Consider the following 20,498-nt stretch of genomic DNA (forward strand, 5'->3'; position numbering starts at 1 on the left):
AATGAGAGAAGTGTTTCTATTAAGTGGCTACAGACCTGGTTTATTCATACTGGTATCTGTGAAGAGCAAGCACAAACTTAAATCAACTGTTTAAATGGCAGTCTGAGCAAGATCGAGTGTTTGCATACATGCTTAATGTTTGATATGTTTAGCACATGTAGTAAGAAAAAGAATAATTATTATTAAAGTAGATTTTAAAAACTATTGTTGCACTGGCTGCCTCTGTATACTAAATAGTTCTTAAAATACTGTCATTGTTTATTTTTATAGTTTACATTAGTGCCTCTAACTAGCCTCTGTAACTTTTGCAACTGTTAACTCTAGTTGGAAGCTCACAACCCTTTGAAAGGGTTGATACTTCAGGAAACGTGCAGCAGTCTTCCAGATTGCTCTGCAAGGTGACTGGGTATAAAATTACATGTTTTCTTTTTAAGCTCTAATGTATATTTTCAACTTAAGCGATCAGTTCACCGATACCAACACAGGCTTCTGAATACGACATACCAAATGGTCAGCTGAAATGACCCATTTTTGATACATTTTTCTTTACTTGTCTGAAAAAAAAGCATGTTTCTTTACTGGGTATATTCAGTTTATCTTTTGTTTGTAGGCCTTTACAGTCTGTAAAAGAGTATGTTGAAAAACTTCCAACATTTGATTGAACTCTGCTAATTTCTGATAAATATTTGATATACTATTACCCTCCTGTGTTTTATTGGAAAAGTGTTATCAGAGAAATTATTGCTGAAAGTTTGTAAAAGCAACTTTATTCTTTTTCTAGTGGTCATTTTATATATTATATATATACTATTATATGTACTATTGTTTGATGGTATATCATCAACCTTTTTATCTTCAAAATATAGTAGAACAACCAATAGAAAATTCAAAGTTCATCATCGTAGTGACCAAAGAGGTGTTTTTCCTTTGTTCTGTGATGAAGTACCACGTAATTGAAGCATATTACTTATGTCACTGATTTTGCTCATTTCCTGGATGATCTTATTGTTGCAGCTTCTGCTACATTTGAAGACTTTCAGATCCGGCCCCATGCTCTTTTTGTTCATTCGTATCGAGCGCCAGCCTTCTGTGACCATTGTGGAGAAATGCTGTGGGGGCTGGTGCGTCAGGGACTCAAATGCGAAGGTAAGCTGCAGGGAGATGTGATTTTTCAGTCTCCAGAAGAGACTGGTCCATTCCACTTAACACGTGTTGTCTCTGATGCTGCTTCAAAATTGGTTAGGCATTAGAAAAAAAAATATTATGGTAGGTAGACACAGTAAGAACTATCAAAACAATTAATTGATTGAGGAACTAATCCTTTTGACTGCTCTGAGACCTCCTAAATACGGCTCTGTAACCCAAAGTGCAAAAAAAATTGGTCTTGTATGTGTTTTGTATATGTAGCTAATTCTGTATCACATTAATTCAGATCACTTAGTTGAAATTACTGTCAGCCCATATGAGGTTGTAGTAGCTATCTTTTTCCCATTTTGCCACAACGATTTGACTCCTGGCAGACTGTATCCAATGGAATGTACCATGCCTGATGAAAGACTTCCTTACTTCCCAAACGTAGATCACAAAAATTTCTTGCACTTGGAGACCGTAGATTTTTGAAGTATGAAAGAAAAAACACTGGTTATAGATACGACTATTCAGAGATCATAACGATACCTCTCTAAAAAAATTGTAGAATATAAGAACTAAACCTGCAGAGTTAGAGGAAAAATTTTAATCAAAAATAAGGGTGGTGTTTAAAAAAAAAAACCACAAGTTCTTTGTTTTTTCTAGTAATAAACTGTAATCAGATGGTTTAAAATTTCTTTTTTCAGGATGTGGTCTAAACTACCATAAGAGATGTGCATTTAAAATCCCTAACAACTGCAGTGGTGTACGGAAAAGACGCCTGTCGAATGTTTCCCTCACAGGACTCAGCAGCGTTCGGACAGTTTCCGCAGAGCCCTCGCCCAGCGTGCCGGATGAAGCCCTTCTGGTATGGGATCCCCTAGCTGTAGAGGCCAGGGCATTGCTGATAAGAAACAATGACATTTAGTGCCGTAGGATCTGGCTTTGCCTGTTATAGACTACAGAAGAGGGGGTGGTATGTGAATCATAAAGCATTGCTGTGAGAAAAGGCATCTTGATGTAAAAGGGAGGTCACCAGCTTAAGGTATGTGGGTTTAAGGTATGTGTCATTTCTGACACTCCCAGGAGTCTCCTCCCTGTGTCAAGAATTAGGTTATTTCGAAGGTCTGAAATTGCCACCCACTCTAATGTGAGTAGTTACATCTTGGAGGGTGTCTTCTCTAGAACTAGAAGTTGAATTTCTTCTGTATCAGACCATTATATCCATTGATTTATGATGCAGGAAGGATTTGTCCTCAGGAGAACACTGTGACCCAAACACCACGGTATCATACTGAGTGTCTGTCACAGTCAAGGCTATAGTTAATTATTGGAGCCTGTGTATTTAGCATATTACTAAGTGTTCAGAAGAAAATAAGAGAAATCTCCATTATTTCCTTCAACGGATCTTTGTGGTGAATGTGTGTTATCTGTATAGATGTGTGTAGATGTGTATGTAGATGTACAGTTTACACAGAGGCACACGTAAATATACTTGTATATGCAATAATATGGTAGTTTTTCATCATGAAAACAACTCTTCTGAGAACAAAATGTATATGACTAGAGTAAATTAGAATGATATGTATTTTTTTTATCTTTGGCATAGTTTTTCCTTCTAACACTCATGGTCATAATATACTTGAATAGTTAAGAATTTACACTGTGTGTAAATTAATCCACTCCTAAGTGAAAGTTTTGAAAACCTTAAGGTTTAAAAGAGAGGAAAGAATTTATAAGTACACACAACAATTATCATGTTTTCCTCTCAATTAGAATATTAAACTTAATAAACTTGACATACTAAAAGGACACTATTGCAAATGATGTAGACCTGGTGTCATATGCAGTACCGTCTACGAACCATAATTATGTACTTATGCTACTGATTATCATTAGCCAAGCTACTTGGAAATTAAGGTTAACATTATGAATCTGTATTTTTAATTGAAAAGCTGCATAAATGAGTAAGGTGCTTAAGTTCTGCAAAAACTGCAGCAACAAATCTTGATAGATTATTCTTAATTCTCAGTCATCTTTTTCAGAAAGGCTGACTTACTCAGATCAAGACAGAAAATTTTGAGGAAGGTTGGCCCTAATTCTGACCTGTTTCTGAAATTTTGGTTAAAAAAATTGTGTGACTGAGCATCCTGGTCTACTCTCTATAAATATTCAGTGCACTGTACAGTTACAAGATAGCAAAAAAATTCAGTTTGAAAACATTTTTAACTATATGACTTTCTGGTTTGCTGACACATTCTTGTATGAAATACCCGTTTTGCAAAGCCACATATTTTGAAACTGTTGAAAATAGTAAAATTGCCAGTAAAGAAATGCAGTAAAATTCATAGATACTGCAGGCTATACTTCGCTAAGAACTTGTAATCATCAGTGTATCCACGCTGATGATTCAGAACATCACACATGCGCACACACGTGCACGCACAAAGAAAATATGTTTACAGTAGGTGCAGGGATGGGCAGTAGCCTAAAGAAATGAAATAGCTTTCCAATTTCATTTTTATTTCAGGAAATCACAGTATCATTTACCAGATTTTTTAAGTGCTGTCACGTACAGCTTCTATATGTCTTTTGGTTTGGGTTATTTGCACTGAATGTATTTCAGTTTTTTTCCTTTTTTTTTTTGAAGTGTGCATAAGCTTTGTCAGTCTCCTGTATCATATCTGTCCTTTGGACTCCACTCTCCCACAGTACTTGTGAGATAAGTTTTATAGCAGTTTATGCTGTGGTACCAATCAAAGCATGCACTTTGGAATGTGTTTCATTTTTCTACAGTCTATGTGAATATACTAAGAAACATCATCCTCATTCACAAAATCATATCATTTGTTATTCGTATTGGCATAGCACTTAAATCACTGGTAACAAAATATGAACTCTGTTTGGGACCACTGAATTCAATCAGATATCTGTCAATTCTTTAAATAGGACTAAAATAAATGTTATTTTTACCCCTATTTGCTACTTAGAATTAGAGCAGTTGAGAGAGAAGGAGTTCCTGGAGATCTTTCACAGATGGAATTATTAACTAAGTTACAATTTCAGAACCTTTTTCTACATATTGCGTGGACCAGAAAGAAGCCAACTTTAGCTCACAGTGTTAAATTTAGCTTGTAAGTCTGGTCTCTGGAAAAATGCCACTTACGAACCAAAGAAGTTATGCCTTAATTTATGAAATTATGGCATTCAAAAAATCATTTAGACAGAATAATGTGGAATCCTGCAAAGGGTACTTTAATTATTGTTTCATAGTGAACCACCACACCCGGACAGTTTTAGTTTGGGTATAAATGTTTTCATTTGCCAATAAAAAATTTCATTTGAGCTGGAAATTGACTGGAGGCTACATTTAAGTGCAGCTTTAAAGATCTACCTCCAAAGAATAAAATCTGTGCAATATTCATTCAATTCTTAATTTAGTAGTGTAAAACTCATCAAACAGAAATGCTGAAAACATGTAGAACTAGGAGGATGCTATGTAACCCAGATTTTTACCTGCCATAGCTCAAATGCAATTCTTTTGCATTCTATTCTAGAACATAGAATGAAAGTATAAAATAATCACACATTCATGCTTGCTTCTAAATTAACCCCTGCCCTTATTTCTTTATTCTGTTTTTTCTTCTTTTCAACTTCCTTTCTCAGTCTCCTGTCAGCCCTGGCTATGAGGTATGTACTGTATTTGCTGTATTCCCTATCCTACTATCAGGAACATCTCTTTTATGATTTTGTGAATTCAATGTGAAGAAATGCAGGAATTTAATCAGATTAGATTTTATGATTTTTAGAACTCAAGAATATTTATTTTTCTTTTAGAAAGAGTATATCCAGTGCAAACTCTGAAGTCGGGATTCCAAAGTGAAGGTCATAATTCTTACATTAAACAGTAGAATTAGCTAACATTAAAGTATTTAATACAAAAGTGGTTTTTTCATCTCTTAGGCATGATAGAAGTCATTGGTTGGACCAAAGCCCTTTTTTACTGGTAGTAACACATGGGAAGAAAATTTTAACTTCACTTTCAGAACATTGGGAATTTGGTGGAGTAATGTAGAAAGTAAACATTTTATTTTAAGCTGAACAAAACTGACCTTTAAGTGCTCACCAGCAATAAACTTCTAATAACATAATGCAGCGTTGTAGCGTTTTTCCCAGAATATGGTTTCATTAAAAAAGCAGTTAAGGATTCTGTATTTCTGTGGAAATAGACATGAACAGTGTACAAATAATTTACAGATATAAAAAAGAGTATAAAGTCTAAATGAGAAAACTTTTCTTTTTTTAATGTGTATATCATGTCAAAGGTTCTTTTGGCTTTCAATGTGGATTTTTCCAAATAGGTTTGTTTCTTGTTTAAAGTTTCAAAAGATTTTGAAACTATGAAATGTTGGCATCTGTTTCTTGCAGCATATATTTGAGATGGAGCCAGAGAAGAGCAGGCTTTGCAAATGTTTTCCTTTTTAGAAATAATGAATAGTTAATCTGGGGAATATTTTGTTACACTGACAGGAAGATTATCATGTCCAAACAACTATCTTTTCAAAAGGAATAACTTTATTTCTTCCTAAACCACATATGTTCTTAGTGTGCCTAAGAATTATAATGTGCCCCAGGATTACAACTCCACAGAATATCCATAAAACAATACAAACAAGCATATAGAAAAATAGGATTTTTGTAATATCTAAGATAGTTTTGTTCTAAGTATGTACTATCTGAAAAATGATGAATCCATCAATCTCGATGATGATGGATTACCCTAAATTAACAGTAATTAAAAGTAATAGTGAATAAATAAAAGTACTTGGAGAAAAACCAAAATTGTTTCTTTTGTAAAAAGAAATAAAAATATGTTAACCATCTCTGGTTTTACTTTAAAATATATTTATATGAAACAATAGAATTTTATTTCTATTTTTTTTTATATGTTTCCATTATTTTGGAAAGTTTTACTCATTCTTCTGGAAGCAACAAATGTTGATGTGTTAAGGTAATTTTAGTCACATTGGAGGTGATTTCTCAGAAAAAGGCTAACTGAGCTTTGCATTTAAAATAGGAATGCTGTGTCTTATGGGGCACAGGGAAGTGGAGTACTACAGAGTTATTATATTATCCTTGCTTTTGGATGAAGAATCAGGAATTATATTTTACTGAATAATTTTAAATATTTTTTTTTAATTTTAATTTAAAAAGCTATTTATATGTAACTGACAGAATACAAACCACCAGGTGTTGCCTGCCTTTGTAGTTTTATTGTAAGCAGAGGTGGCTTGAGGCTTCTCAGCTATAGATAGAAGAATGATTTTGCAGAACTAGGACAGTAGAGTCTCTGAGTGGGAATTTTCTTGAGTTGTAGATGGACATTTTCCCTTTCTTCACTTACACCCAGCTCTTAATACAGCTGTTCTTTTCTCTTATTCCACTGAGATAAGGAGTCCTCGTTTCCAGTGACTCAAAAATTCCCACTCTACAAAGCCTTTGTTTTCCACACTTAGAAGATGCATTTCCTTTTCCCAGTCCTAGTTCCTATAGAGCCTCATATGCCTCCCCAACTCACTGGACTGGAAAAAAGGAGCCCTTGAGGAAAGGGTTAAAGAAGAGTTAGTCGGAGTCCTTTTTTCAATGGCTAGAGTAGTGTTCATTAGACCAAAGATTCTTGGAGGCAAAAGTAATATTTCCTCTTGAAGAAAGACACTCAAGTTAACTCTGAATTAATACCACTCACCGCTATGTTCTATTCGTGTCACCCTCAAGTTATCCTTCCGTACTCCAGTGCTGTACATTGTACATTCCTGTCTGTCCTATGGGAACTTATTTCCAGTGTGCTCATTTCTTTAATAAAAACCCCTATGCTATTTTGGGGAGTGCCCCTGGAAATTATGTGAGGTCCAAAATCTAGATGATATTTAGAATTAATAAAAGTGTAAAATATAAACTGTAAACAAAACCAATCTTAAGTAATGTTTACATTGTTTTATTGCCAGATTCACCAGGTGAGTCTAGGTTCATGCACTGAACGGAACTGAGAATCAAGAATTTAAGGAATCTGACACTGAAAACTAAATGCTTAGATAGAAATCTAAATTAATTCCACAATTTTTAGATGTAATTCTTTAAGCTTTCTTGCCTTTTTACAATTATTTGAAATATTAAAACATATTAAACTTAAAAAACAACTTAATAAAAACTATTAGAAAAATGTTATAGAAAATGTAATTCCCTTTTTTGTTAAAGCATCACCTGTCTATGCATTCAAAGTCCAACTGAACCCCGAATTAAAACACTGTAGGATACAGAAAATAAATTTGGAATGGCTTACCTTTTATACTGCTGTGCCATAAAATAATAGTAGTTCAGGCACTAGCTGCCATGCACTAAATACTGTAGGACTGAGTTTCTTGTGACTGACTTAAACTGTATTAGAGCCTTTCTGGTCCAATTTGCCCAAATATGACTGTTTCTGAAGTTTATCACAGCTAGATGAGATCTAAAAGATGCTCAAGCTGCTTATTTTAAGTTAAAAGATGTATATTTAGGAAAATGTTAAATATTGCATCAGTTTTGCACCTAATATTTTCCAAATATCTGGGAAGATAGAAGAGAAAGTGGTAAGCATCTAAGATATACACGTTCTGAAATTTCGTATGTGCCATGTCTGCTGATGTTTTTGAATGCAACTTGGTTTTGATCCCTTGGAGAGGTTTTATGGATATTTAATTACTCAGCTTAGAAGAGGAGAGAGGTTCAGGTTCTTCTCCTCAAGTAATTGCCACTTTCTCTTAAGATTCCTGATTTTGGTTTTAGGAAAGATGTACAATAATAATACTTGCTAGCTAATGATCTTTTGTAGAAGTCACCGCTGCTTTAACTGAGGACTTGTAGGTGCTCTGCAGCTGTGGCAGTAGGAATTCTTAAGGAGTATATGGTGCATCTAAGCAAACGTACACAGTTTTTTGTAGTTTCTAAGTACTAACGCACAGGTTTGCACATACTGAAAATACAAGAAGTGGCAAACCCTGCAGCACAAATTTTGCTTTCCCATGGCATCTCTGAAACATCATTCATGTTAGTGCTGTGTCTTCTGAAATGGTACAAGATCCCGAAGTGTGATTTGTATTTTGAGGAATAGAGGCAATAAGCATAACCTTTTATCTCCACTTACCTGACCCAACGTGTTCAATGGTGCTATTCTTTCTAATATATAAGCTTGTTTTTGTGCATTTGTAACATCCTGCTACCCCCAAACTCTCTTCCCTTTAGACAAATCTTGCTAAGCTGGTTTGTCTAGACCTCCTCTCTCCAGTGCCAATTTTTTTTCCAAAGCAGTGGCTGTGGTTAAGCCCAAAGGTCTGCTGATCTCTGATAGAAAAAAGAAAAGCTGTATTAATATGTGATAGTGTGAATCGGAATTATACAAAGATTCCCTGAAGGGTTTTGTCTTGAACTATAACTTGACTGTGACACCTTTGTATCATGGTATGTCTTTTTTTTTTCCTTTTTATTAGTTCTATGCAGTAAGAAGAACTGAGCTGCTGAGACTGGCTTATGATGTGGGCATTCTAGTAGTGCAAGAAAATAATTTATTACTTAAAATTATTATACTTAAAATTATGAAGCACATAATGGAAGATCAAACTAAACCTATTTTTTTTGAAGGGACTTATGTCTGTAAGATGCAGGAAAAAAGCTTTGTGCTATACAAGCCTTACTATGCCTGCTGTCAGTAGTAAATCCTTTGCCAGCAAAGGGCTTTTGTTTTGGGAAATCCCTGACTCTGAGAAGTTAGTGTAGTCGCACAACGACTGCTGAAACCCAGTAATCTTCTCTTGTTACTTTACAAAATAAGGCAGGTTACAGACAGAGCATTCAAACCAGTGTTTGCTGGTATTGATGTCTGAGTGGAGGAACAGGGTACATAATAATTTCCATCTGTGGATAGTTTAATATTAACATCTTGTACTGAAGTCAGTTCTTTGATGTGTTTACACATGTAACACTCGAGTGTTTTTCAGACCACAGCTATCTAACTATGGTGCTTGTAGGATTAATTCATACACTTGACTTAAAGAGAAGAGTGCAAGAAGCCTCAAAAGACAACACAGTTGATTGCATTCTAAGTGTGGTATTTCAGTACATTTAACTGAAGATTTGTTTCCTTGAATTCCCTTAATTACAGTCACATAGTTTAATTTGTAAAAGAAAGTCAACATTTGCATTGCATTAAACACATAGTAGTTCCTGTGGTTACATAGATATCTAGCACCTCATTTGACAGTAGCTTCCTGTGAAGAAATTGTGTATGAACATATTAAGGCTTTATCCTCTGCTTTCAATATGGGAAGGAAATGCATGTTTCAACAAGTATGCTTCAACACTGAAAATGAAACTTCTTGTGGACAGTTGTTGCTGCTTGTTTTTTTAAATTTTCTCAGTTGTCCAAGTAAATGAAGAAATTAGCTCATGACAGTTTGTTTCTTTCGTTAAGCCAAACATTTCAAAATTGTTGGAGTACCTGTGTTGTGTTGAATTGAGTATCTCAGCATAAAGCACAGGAGTCATGTCACAATACTTTTTAGGTATTGAGCCTGCAAACAGCACTTATTTGTGAGCAATTTTGAAAAATTATATATTTAGGAGAGGATAGGGTGTGTAGCCTGTTCTCTTCTGAGTGAAGTTTATTGACTTGAATGTGTTTCCGCAAGCATGATTTAAAGTGAGATGATCAAATGTCAAAACTGAGGTATTTCTTTTCTGACTCTTCTAGAACATGAAGCTGTTCAGTACAGTTTTGTCAGAATCCCTGGGAAACTTTTAGTAGGAGTGTTGAAACCTTTTAAAAGAAGTCAGACAAAGAGCAGTCTGTTTTATGTTTTAGGCGAGCCTGTGCAGTTGGATTGCAGGGCTGGTCCTTGTCTTTGCTCCCAAGAGGCCAACTCTGCATCCAGTCAGTCAGCTTTTATTGCTTCCTGTTAGTCCCTTCAGCATCTCCCAAAAGTCCCTTTGATTTCTGTGCCTGGGAGGTATAGCTGTGGTGCTAGAAGACAGTCATGCTCACCCGCGTAATAAGAACAGCTGAATCCATTGGCAGGGAATCAGTATTTCTTTCAGTTTCTTAATTGTATTTGGACAAAGTGAAAATGCAGACGGAGATATCTCCTGCTGAGAGATTTTTCCTTTGGGTAGCAGTTATATGGAGGACTGTCTCCTTCCTGCAATGACAGGGTTCTGCACAAAGACTGTGCTTCTGGCTACTGTAGACAAACTTCTTATGCCCTTGAATAGCTTTTAGCAAAGCTCAACAGATAAACCATGAGTAGCTTCAGTATAATCCAAAAATTCAAATAAATTGAATAAGGAGGAAGAGCATGGTATCAGCTAATAAGTCATGCAGAATGCCCCATCTTGGAATGCCCCACCTCTTTCTTCTTGGAATAAAAAACCCCACAACTTTTTTTTCAAAATGAAGAGTAATCAAACACTGGATTCTATGGGATGCTTTCATAATCTAAGGCATAATTGAAGTCTCTGGATGTGATCAGTGTCACTGGCTTGGTTGCACATCCACAGAGTTAAATCTCTGTGTGTTTCTTTATGTTTGTTGTCAATTGGAAAATCATATTCTGAGCTGGTAAAGTATAGATTACCTTGCTGGGATGATTGTTCTAAAGGGCTGGTTAGTGTTTGGTGCCACGCAGGCTGTTAGTTTCCATGGTGTAATCCAGTTAAGCAATCATTTCCTGGGAAGTTTCCAGATTTGCTGAGTCAGTAGTCTGGCTGACTACCAGGAAAAACTAATTTATCTTTCTAACAAACCAGGCACACCGGCTAAAGAAGAAGGTGCTTTGTGGAGATTCTTGCTTTGCGGTGAAAATAGGATAGTTCCTAGTTTCCTTTTCTTTCAGGGACTTTAAATTGTGGCATCTCTCTGATGCTGGAAGTGCTGGAAGTTAAAGTTGAGGGATATTGCCAGGAGTTTAGAAAGTTACTGGGGAGAGAAGCTCATCATCAACAAGAGGGAGGAGGTATTCCTCTGCCTAATCAGTCAGTCATCAGAGCAGGGTGGGGTGATGCTCTGGCTGCTGCTGCCATGAGTCCTCTGTCACGAGCTTCCCTTCACTTTGCTACCTCTGAGCAGGAGCTGAGGGTCACCCCTCTCTGCCTAGAACAGTGAAGGGACTATGAGTCCATTGTATCAGGCCTGGGCGTGCACAGATTGGATCCAGGACTGCTGATGTCTTTTCTAGGCTATGGCAGAAGGTGAAGTTCAACTTTAGCTCTTACTTGACCTGAAGCCACTGTAAATGAAGAATTGCTGGTGTGTTGCACAGTGTGCCACACTGCTATTGCATAGCAGCCCAGTGCTTGCAGAATGGCAAAGAAAAGCTGAAATGCTTCTTATGTAGCTAGAAGAAGCTGACAGATATTTTCTACAAACAATTTGTTTGAGTGAGTTTAGGCCTACCTATTTCCTTTCACTTGTATTGAGGTAAACGTGGTGAAATTGTGTTTGTTGTTGAGCTTATTATTAATTATCAGTACATTATTGTTAAGATAAATATAAGCAGCAGTTTGAATATTAATATCATGTTAAAAAAGTAAAGTAGGGACCAATCTTGAAGACTGACATTTAGCAGTAGGTCTTCCAAAAAGGTAAATATTTTGTTTAGTATCCATTACCCCTTGAACTGTAGAGAACACTTCTAAATTGCTAGCAAAAACATAGTTGTTCAGAAAAATGTGAAGTGAGGCTGGAAGTAAATCCTTCAAAAAATTGTAACTGTGCATTGACTGATAGAAATTTTGAGAAAGAAATTTAATAAACAACACTACCAAAGCTTTATTAGTGGTAACTTGATATTGGATCAAAGCTGATGGTATGATGACTTATAACTGTTGCTGAGTTATCTTTCAGAAATTATTGAGTCAATGTAAAGCACACAGAATTCCCTTTTTCTCAGAGGCATATACTGGCACACTAAAACTGGAAAAACTTGCCATCAAACTGAAAAAGCAAAAAAACGTAGCAAATAATTTGTCCCACACTTGTACTGTAGCACACCTGAGATTTGATCAGACATGATCTAGACAGTGCTTCTCAGTGGTCAGAGCGGTAGCAAAGCCTGTCTCTCTCTGTTACTCATAGAAGTGCCTGAGATTAGTCACCAACGTTACTGATGTTTCTAAAACCTGCAAATCATTTGGTGAGGAAAACTGGGCCACACCAGCCTTCTAAAATGCTTTGAGCATGAGGTTAAATAGGTATAAGTAATTTGAACCTTTTAAAAACTTTTAGCAGTATTCAGTTGCCAAAATAATTTTTGATTTGGCAATAATTCGGAAAATGAAAGCAAGGAATGACAATACAAAGTAGATTTAGTTTAGGTGGTATTACAGAGGGTTCTAAGAGAGAGCATACCATTAGGTGGTATTTGGGTCACTTGTACTTCAGACAAGATTGTCAAGAAATAGGTCTAGTGGTAAGAACAGTAAACTGAAATACTAATTTGTTGCAGTGACATAATAAAAGCAACAATAGATTTCTTTCCCCTTAGAAATTCTTACTCCTCAATTAAAGTACATTTTAAGAGAATAGTGTCACTACATGTGAAAAGTCCACCAAATGTCCATATGCAAGACAAAGACAGCAAAGTGTTGTGACTAATGTCTTGTAGGTAGCGATTAGAATTAAGGCAAACCATTAAAGAATTGCTCTCTTCAAAACTAAAATGCTTATATTAAAATTTAGTACGTCACATGTATAACACTTCTTTTTGTCAGCACTGAAGAGCAAATCCAGAGCTACGTACCTGACCACAGCATAGGGCTGAGGGTGTAACTTGTAAGACGCTGCACAAAGACTGAACTAGCATCATTCTGCGCCAAAATTGTCCCTGTTCTACACGCACGACTGCATCACTATTTCTGGCTCCTCGTGTGAGCTCTGTGCTGTCTACACGTAGTGCGGGCTGTCACTTGCAGGTAGTTTGCAGGAGCTGAGCAATGCAGTTTGTGCCGTACGTGTGGGCTCGCTCTTCCTTCCTGCTGGGCTTCCCTTCCAAAGCCCTGCTTGTGTTGACTTCATAACACTTGATGCAGTCTGCCTTGGAAACATTAGGCACGCAATATTGCTAAGTAACAAATGTTAAATAAATTGAGACTGGTTTGAGGTTTTTTCATATGCATAAGTACTTTACAGAGCATGAAGATCTAAAACTCAGGAAGTAAACACATAACATCAAAGTATGTACTTGTTCTTTTTCCTCTATTGTTTGTGATGAAGAGAAGACAGATGCTTTCTTATATTTGTTTCAATCTAGTTTGTTTATGGTGACCACGTGTACCTGGCTCATACAATGTATTTTGCGTATTTCTTCTTAATTTGACCGGACTGCATTTATACAGTGGATAAGCAGGGGATGTTGGCACCGTTGTCAATTAGCAGAGTAGCTCTGATGTTCAACAAATCTATTGTGTGTGCGTCTATATAGTTATGATAGTTAAGATAGTTATGCAGTATAATCAAAATAAAAATTTAGGTCTTCACAGTAAGAAACCTATCTGATCTTTAGAAGGAGGAAACTTTTTTTTTTTCCCCCCCCCTGTGGCAAACACACTATGAAGGCAATGCCTGGACCTCCTTAGCTGCTTCTGCCATCAAAATGACTTTCAAATTCCTCTTTGCTCCAAATTCTCAGACAGAAGCATATAGAAATGTAATTTTATATTTTGGTTTTTAATTATAATCCATCAGCCTTCTCAGATGCAGACTTTCCTATAACTTTATCAGTTTGAAACTCCAGTCTTTCAAGTTAGGCCAATCTGAAGTTTCAGCTACTACAGCTTTTTGAACAGTGCAGACTTGCTGGGGATGACTCATTTTCTAGCCTTCAGTTATCAGATTATTTGCAGATGATGGCAAGAAGATCTTGTCACTGCATCTTGTCACTTTTTTCTCCTTTCCATGTTAGAAATGGGTATAGTTTGGTTGTTTCTCAGGTGCAATTCTTAGGAGAAGGCAATTTTCTGGGGCATTTGTTTTCTGGGGTAATTAGCATATTTACATCTAACTGTATTTAGTAGAGAAAATAAAGTAACTTGTTTCTTTCAGGGATTCTTTTGATTCCATACATTAGACTGTGTGTCTTCATACATATTTTAGTATATGCGTTTAAATACCTATTGTGATCTGTTGTGCATAATCTAAATGTGGTAAGGTTAGTGATAGCAAAAATTATAAATGAAGGGGATGGAAAATGCTAATCTGTTTTCTATCAAAAACCTGCAAGCACATAGAATAAGGTAATAATTTTCTTAATGTTTATACAAAAATTACAGCCTTTCAAAGTTACCTTTGGTATAAAACAGAAAATAAGTGAGGTAAAAATGGCTTGTGATTTTATTAGAACCCAAAATACTTTTCTGAGAAATCTTTAGTGAATATTTTAATTTTGATTAATTTTTTTTTTTTAAATGAAAACCTGTTTCGGCCACAATGTAAAATATATGATAGTAGAGTTGGCAGAGATGTTGCTTGATACCATTCCAATTTTTCAAAAGCAGCCCGAAAAGAGGGTATGTTGCATGTTCTGTTAATGTTTGAAAGAGTTTACATTACTTTTTATGGCATATGACTTACTGTTCTCAAGGTGAGTATATATGAATATGACAGTATTTTACAAATTAATGTAACGATACATCATGACTATTTCAAATGTTATTTTTATGTATTTCACAGCAAAAGACACCATCAGAATCATTCACTGGGCGAGAGAAGAGATCAAATTCACAGTCCTACATTGGACGACCTATTCAGCTAGACAAGATCTTAATGTCCAAGGTTAAAGTGCCTCACACTTTCGTCATCCACTCTTACACACGGCCAACAGTTTGCCAGTACTGTAAGAAGCTTCTCAAAGGGCTTTTTAGACAGGGTTTGCAGTGCAAAGGTAAGTAAACGCCCTCTAGGAACATAAAAGCTAAGCATAATAAAATTGGTAAATTAGCATTTGAGTAGTTACTATGTAGCCTTACTCATGATTTCTTCACTGAACTGTCTAGGTGTAGACACACGTACAATTACATTGGATTAAGCTGGAATCAAAATTGCAGTAATTGCTGTTCTGCAGGACCTGGCTGTGTTCGTTCTTACCCTGTGGTACATCTGCAGTAGCTCACATCTTTTTCATTGAGGTGTAAAATGTCTTGTATTTGGCACTAGGTGAGCGTGTGCTCGCAGGCCGTTGCAGCAGAGTAGCTAGCACAAAGAACTGTATTCTTATCTTCATTGTTTTCAATCCAGAAGGTCTTATGCTTGAATTGATGCATGTGCCTGAGTCCCAGCAGTTCAGGGTTTTGAGAGAGTTATAATGGAAAGAAAATAATATGAACTTGTATGAGAATTTAAAACAACCTTTTTTTCAGTGTGACTAATGTGCTGTCAGGTCTCACTGTGGTGTACCTCAGCAGGTGCCAAAGTGAGTCAAGCCCCTTGGACTGTAGCCTAGACTGGTGGCTCACCTTAGCCAGCCAGAGTGCCCATAAACACAAAGCATTGTGCATGCTGTGGTGTTAGGTAACATCAGCTAACAGATCCTTCAAATCACATTCCTTCTTTTAAAACAAACAATAACCATCATAGACTTAATCAGTATACCTTGTGTTGCTTCTTTGAGCTAACATCCTGCAAAAATTCAAAGTTGCATTCATTTAACTTAAGATGTGATTCTGATGTGAATTTAACTCGAGCAAAATCTCTGTGAAGGCATCACCTGTTTCAGTTCATTTTGAATCCCAGTGACATAAGCAAATATTAACCTGATTTAAAAAAAATATTTACCTATAGTTTAGCACTGCTGTACCTCAGTTGGTTTTTGGATTAATCTGAAGTTAAATAATTATAAGGATATAGACATCCTTAGTATATTTCTTCCTTTCTTAGTCTTTGCTTTTCCAGGTGTGTTAATAAGTTACAGCTCCTAGTTTATGTAAAATGTGTTCTGTAAGCCAAAAGAAAACAGTTAAGATGACATCTAATAAAGTGCTAGTTACAGGTAGGAAAAAAGTAGAGGTAGGGTGAAATAAAAATATCTAAAAAATAAGGAAGGCATTGAAGGAACCCTCCACTAGAAGTTGCTTTGTGATGAAAAGAGCAAATATTTTCTCGCTTACAGTTGTTGGCTCGGGTTCTGCTGTTTCAATTTTCAATCTTCACCGTTTGATTTGCAGTCAGTCACACAAGCTGCAGTGGGTATGCTGCAGCCCAGTCTGCTGCTTTCACTGGAAAAGCAGCTCTGGTTTTGCAGCCAAGCAGACAGGTCTCCCAGTCGCTCCCCTAGATGGGTTGAACGTGTGCTTCGGCTGAATCTTCAGCATCTTCACCCTGTCCCACCCACGGGCAGGTGGCATGCGGCCAGGCTAAGGAATGCTCTCTGGACATGCTAAGTTTGTACTAGTGAAATGATAAGGCTCAACATTTATGGTCTTGATAGCAGGAAAAAATATAATTGTGTCACAAAAAAAGAGAAATAATTTTACTGTATCCCTTTTTTTCTTAACAGACTGTAGGTTCAACTGTCATAAACGCTGTGCTCCTAAAGTGCCAAATAACTGCCTGGGGGAAGTTGCCATTAATGGAGGTAAGTTACCTTTGTGTTTCTGTCATTGTTTAAACCATTGGTTAAATAAAAGGTAAAACTGTGATGTGTACAAAGACACGGTTTTCCATTGCTTGCGAGTGACTTTTCCTCTGCGATATTTCTGTTGTACGTCAAAGACTAAGTGTGGGAGGAACCCCCCGAGTGGTTCATACGCCATCAGCTCCAACCATGTGCCTTCAGAATAGGTGGCACTGGCCGACAGGCTCAGCTCTGCCACAGGGGTGGTGGCAGCAGCAAAAGAGCCAGGTGATCATGGCCTGGTCAATGCAGAACATCGGAGTAAAGCAAAAGGCTATGTGCATGAGAAGTTGGCATTCACCTCTCAGATACAAGCACAAAATTAATTTTTTTAATCGGGAGGGGGAAAGAAGTGTTTTTTTCTAGGATAATCTTCCTGAGAAGGGAAAGTATACCTGGAAGAACTGGGAAGGCCCTCCAGGAAAAAATTCCACCTTACTGTTACTAATACCTTACTGTTGGTATAAAACTAATCGTATCAGTTGCCAGAAATAAAGGCTTGAATATCTGCAGATTTTCCCATACATGTGCTGACGGTTTTATGTCAAGCATAGGAATGTATGGGTGGGTTTGACAGACAGTACTGGAGAAAAAAAGGGTGGTTGTAGATGAGTTGTTGATTGCCTTGGAAGTGTCACTTTTATATGTGATAAGGGAATGAGAAGTGTGGTAAAATGTTCAATTTCTAATGCATATTAATATGTGAAGTTGTCAGCCTAAACTGCTTCTGAGGTTAATAAAGTATTACCTTATTAGATATCCCTTTTCAAAACTTAAATTGGTGATCTACTTTATTGAAGAGTTATCAAGAATTTCCAAAAATTAACTAATATTTTTCATGGTATTTTTTATAGTAGTGTGACTGTATTACTACAAGGTTTTTCTGTTTATAGGCACTTAGTGTGGACAAAAATATTTCAGATGCCGAGTATCCAACTTGAAATGTGTTAAGTTGCATGATTTTCTGGAAGGTTGATGTTGTATTCCTACTGCATGTTCCTCTCTGATGCACCTCAAACTGGACTCTTGGAGTCACTATTATTATTAAATCTTTACACAATTTATAGCTCACTTAACCATTAACCCTAACCATCCATAGCATCACAGTAGAAATCTGTCCTAAATGACTGATACAGGACCCGTAGGATTGTAATAGGCAGTTTCATCCTGGTATCTCATTTCTATTTTTACAGTAATTTGTTTCACATTATTTTCAAACTTAATAAATAAATACAGTATCTGTCACTCTGTCCATCTGCTGTGTGATGCATCTTCCCCAAAATAGTAACTGAAGGAAGAGCTGAAGCAATAAGATTCCAAGTATGGTCTCATTAATAAACACATTAAACACTAAATGTGGGAGGTTATTTTTAACTGATTTGGTTTATTAAAAATAGAGATTAAAACAGTGTTGCAGGAATACCAAAGAGAGAGCCTTGCACTGTAAAGTGTCATTCATGACTGAATGACTGTTTCTGCTTGAGATGAAGTATAATGTGTCTCTTAGTCACATGTCAGTAACTTATATCCAGACGTGTTACGACTGCTGTACATGGAAACAAACCTTTCAGCCCTGCACTTCCAATTTGAGTGAAATGCTATCAATTCATAACATTTTACTGTCAGCCAGTTCAGTCTGCTTTTTCTTTTGGGGCATCCTCTACACTGACTGTCAGGAAACCTTCCTGCACACAATCAGGCACAAGTTTCTTGATGAGAATATTTGGTGTATTCTCTGTGATTTTACCTTACTTCCTGAAACACTGTAAACATCCCAGAAAAACTCTTGCTATCTTTCCTATCTGACAGGACTGATGATTTTGATATCTTAGATTGAGTTTCAACAAAATGCCTTTTGTTTTGGGGTTGTTTGTTGTTTTGGATTTTTTTTAATTTTGGTTTTGTTTGGTTTGGTTTTTTGTTTTTGTAAAGTAAGTCCTCAGGTAAATAAGTTTAAAGGTTTCTCTTCCTTTCTGTCTTCCAGATAAATCTGTTCACAAGCAGCAATACAATAAAAATTTATTTCTTGCTTGATCTTGCTTAGGCATATCTAATCTTGAAATTGGAAAGTTTAACATAATTTAAATATAAGCTGGAAGATACTATTAATACTATGCCATACTCAAATAGGTTAAATCCTAAGTCTTTGTATTTTTTTTCTGTTCTATCTTTCATTAGAGTTTTTGATATTTATTCAATATTTCTTTTCTTAGGGCAGGGAATGTTACTTCAATATTATGGATTACTGTGCCATATTGCGCAGCCTTCACAGAGAACACTGGTGCAAAGGAAATATCTTTTTTCCCCAGAAATGTAGTTCACATTATAAGTAATTGTCTTGGGAGTTATTTCAATATTTCACCATCATGTCATCATCATATTACAAAATTCCTAGTTTTGAACTTACTGCTCTTCTAGCATCAGTTTGCAGCTGTAGCCTGCCAACAGCCATCAAGTCAGTACACAACATTCAAGCCGTATAGAAAATTTGCCAGATCTCAGAAATAAAGCTCATTATTGTAGAATGTTTGATAGAAGTCCATGGATAAGAAGTTCTGCCTTGACTTTCACTTTTTTTCATAGAAAGTTGTATTTCTGAAAGTATCTTGGCTGGATGCATTGACAGTTTTCTGTAGTGATTTTCTGAATGGCTGGTTACAGACCACACTTCACCAGTACACACTGAGGAGGAAAACCTGTGTTTTCCTGAAGCTCAAAATGTGCCAGGATGTTGGGATCAGAGTATTGTATGTTTTCAGATAATAACTTCTGAAATTATATTCCAGATCTCCTTAGTCCTGGAGCTGAGTCTGATGTGGTCATGGAAGAAGGGAGTGATGACAATGACAGTGAAAGAAACAGTGGCTTTATAGATGACATGGAAGAATCTATGGCTCATGATTCTGAGATGTCAATGACGGGATGCCATAGTGACAATGGGGACATGCAGGATGCTGATCCAGATCATGATGAGTCTAACAGGATGATCAGGTGAGCTGGGGAGCGTACCTTTCATCTTCTTTTGTTTTATTTGGAAGTATCATGCTTGGGGCTTAAGGGGGAATCTACGTGGACCCTATTCTCACTCCTTGAGAATGGTGACAGCTAGTCATATGTGGTGGCTCTGAAATTTCAGTGAGATTGCTTCACTGAATAGATGCATTAGGAATTTAAGAGAAACCTTAAAATTATTGTCAAGTTGAAGTAGCAACTGAAAACTGATGCAAAAGTAACTGTTACAGGTCTACTCTCTTGTGAAAATTACGTTATAATACTTTATTTGTGCATGAACAATAAAGAACAATTTATTTTCACAAGCTTTTTTTTGACTAAAAGTGCAATACCTGGTCATTAAAAAAAAAAAAAAAAAAAAAAAAAAAAAAAAAAAAAAAAAAAAAAAAAAAAAAAAAAATAAATTTTATTTTATAAAAAAAAAAAAAAAAAGGTCTAGGTAAAATTCAAGGTAAAGCCCCATCCAGCAAGCTATAGAAAAATTTCAGCTTATGCTGACATAACATGAAGTTTATGGAGCAAAACACCTTGCAGAATCAGGCCCATCACTGCTCTCCCAAGCCTTTTAAAAGAAGGACTTAGGGGACCTAGCTCAGGACTCCAACAAGAGCGCAGTGTAATTGGGTTGTGAATGTGGGAGAAGGTAAAGCAACTCTGTTACGG

General features: G+C 36.3%; 1 protein-coding gene across 2 annotated transcripts in view; it reads left to right on the forward strand.

Annotated features, from left to right (window-relative positions):
* PRKD1 (protein kinase D1) overlaps nucleotides 1–20,498 on the forward strand; it is a 58,059-nt gene that overhangs the window by 15,572 nt on the left and 21,989 nt on the right. The window contains exons 2-7 of one of the 2 annotated variants that reach the window (XM_014942026.1): nucleotides 1,015–1,146; nucleotides 1,836–1,996; nucleotides 4,795–4,818; nucleotides 14,885–15,095; nucleotides 16,707–16,784; nucleotides 19,610–19,814. In XM_014942026.1, coding sequence (XP_014797512.1) covers nucleotides 1,015–1,146; nucleotides 1,836–1,996; nucleotides 4,795–4,818; nucleotides 14,885–15,095; nucleotides 16,707–16,784; nucleotides 19,610–19,814 — 811 coding nt within the window. The remainder of the gene's footprint in view (nucleotides 1–1,014; nucleotides 1,147–1,835; nucleotides 1,997–4,794; nucleotides 4,819–14,884; nucleotides 15,096–16,706; nucleotides 16,785–19,609; nucleotides 19,815–20,498) is intronic. The other variant, XM_014942027.1, reaches the window with a different exon arrangement.

This window comes from Calidris pugnax, unplaced genomic scaffold (assembly GCF_001431845.1).
Source record: "Calidris pugnax isolate Ruff unplaced genomic scaffold, ASM143184v1 scaffold56, whole genome shotgun sequence".
Taxonomy (NCBI): Eukaryota; Metazoa; Chordata; class Aves; order Charadriiformes; family Scolopacidae; genus Calidris; species Calidris pugnax.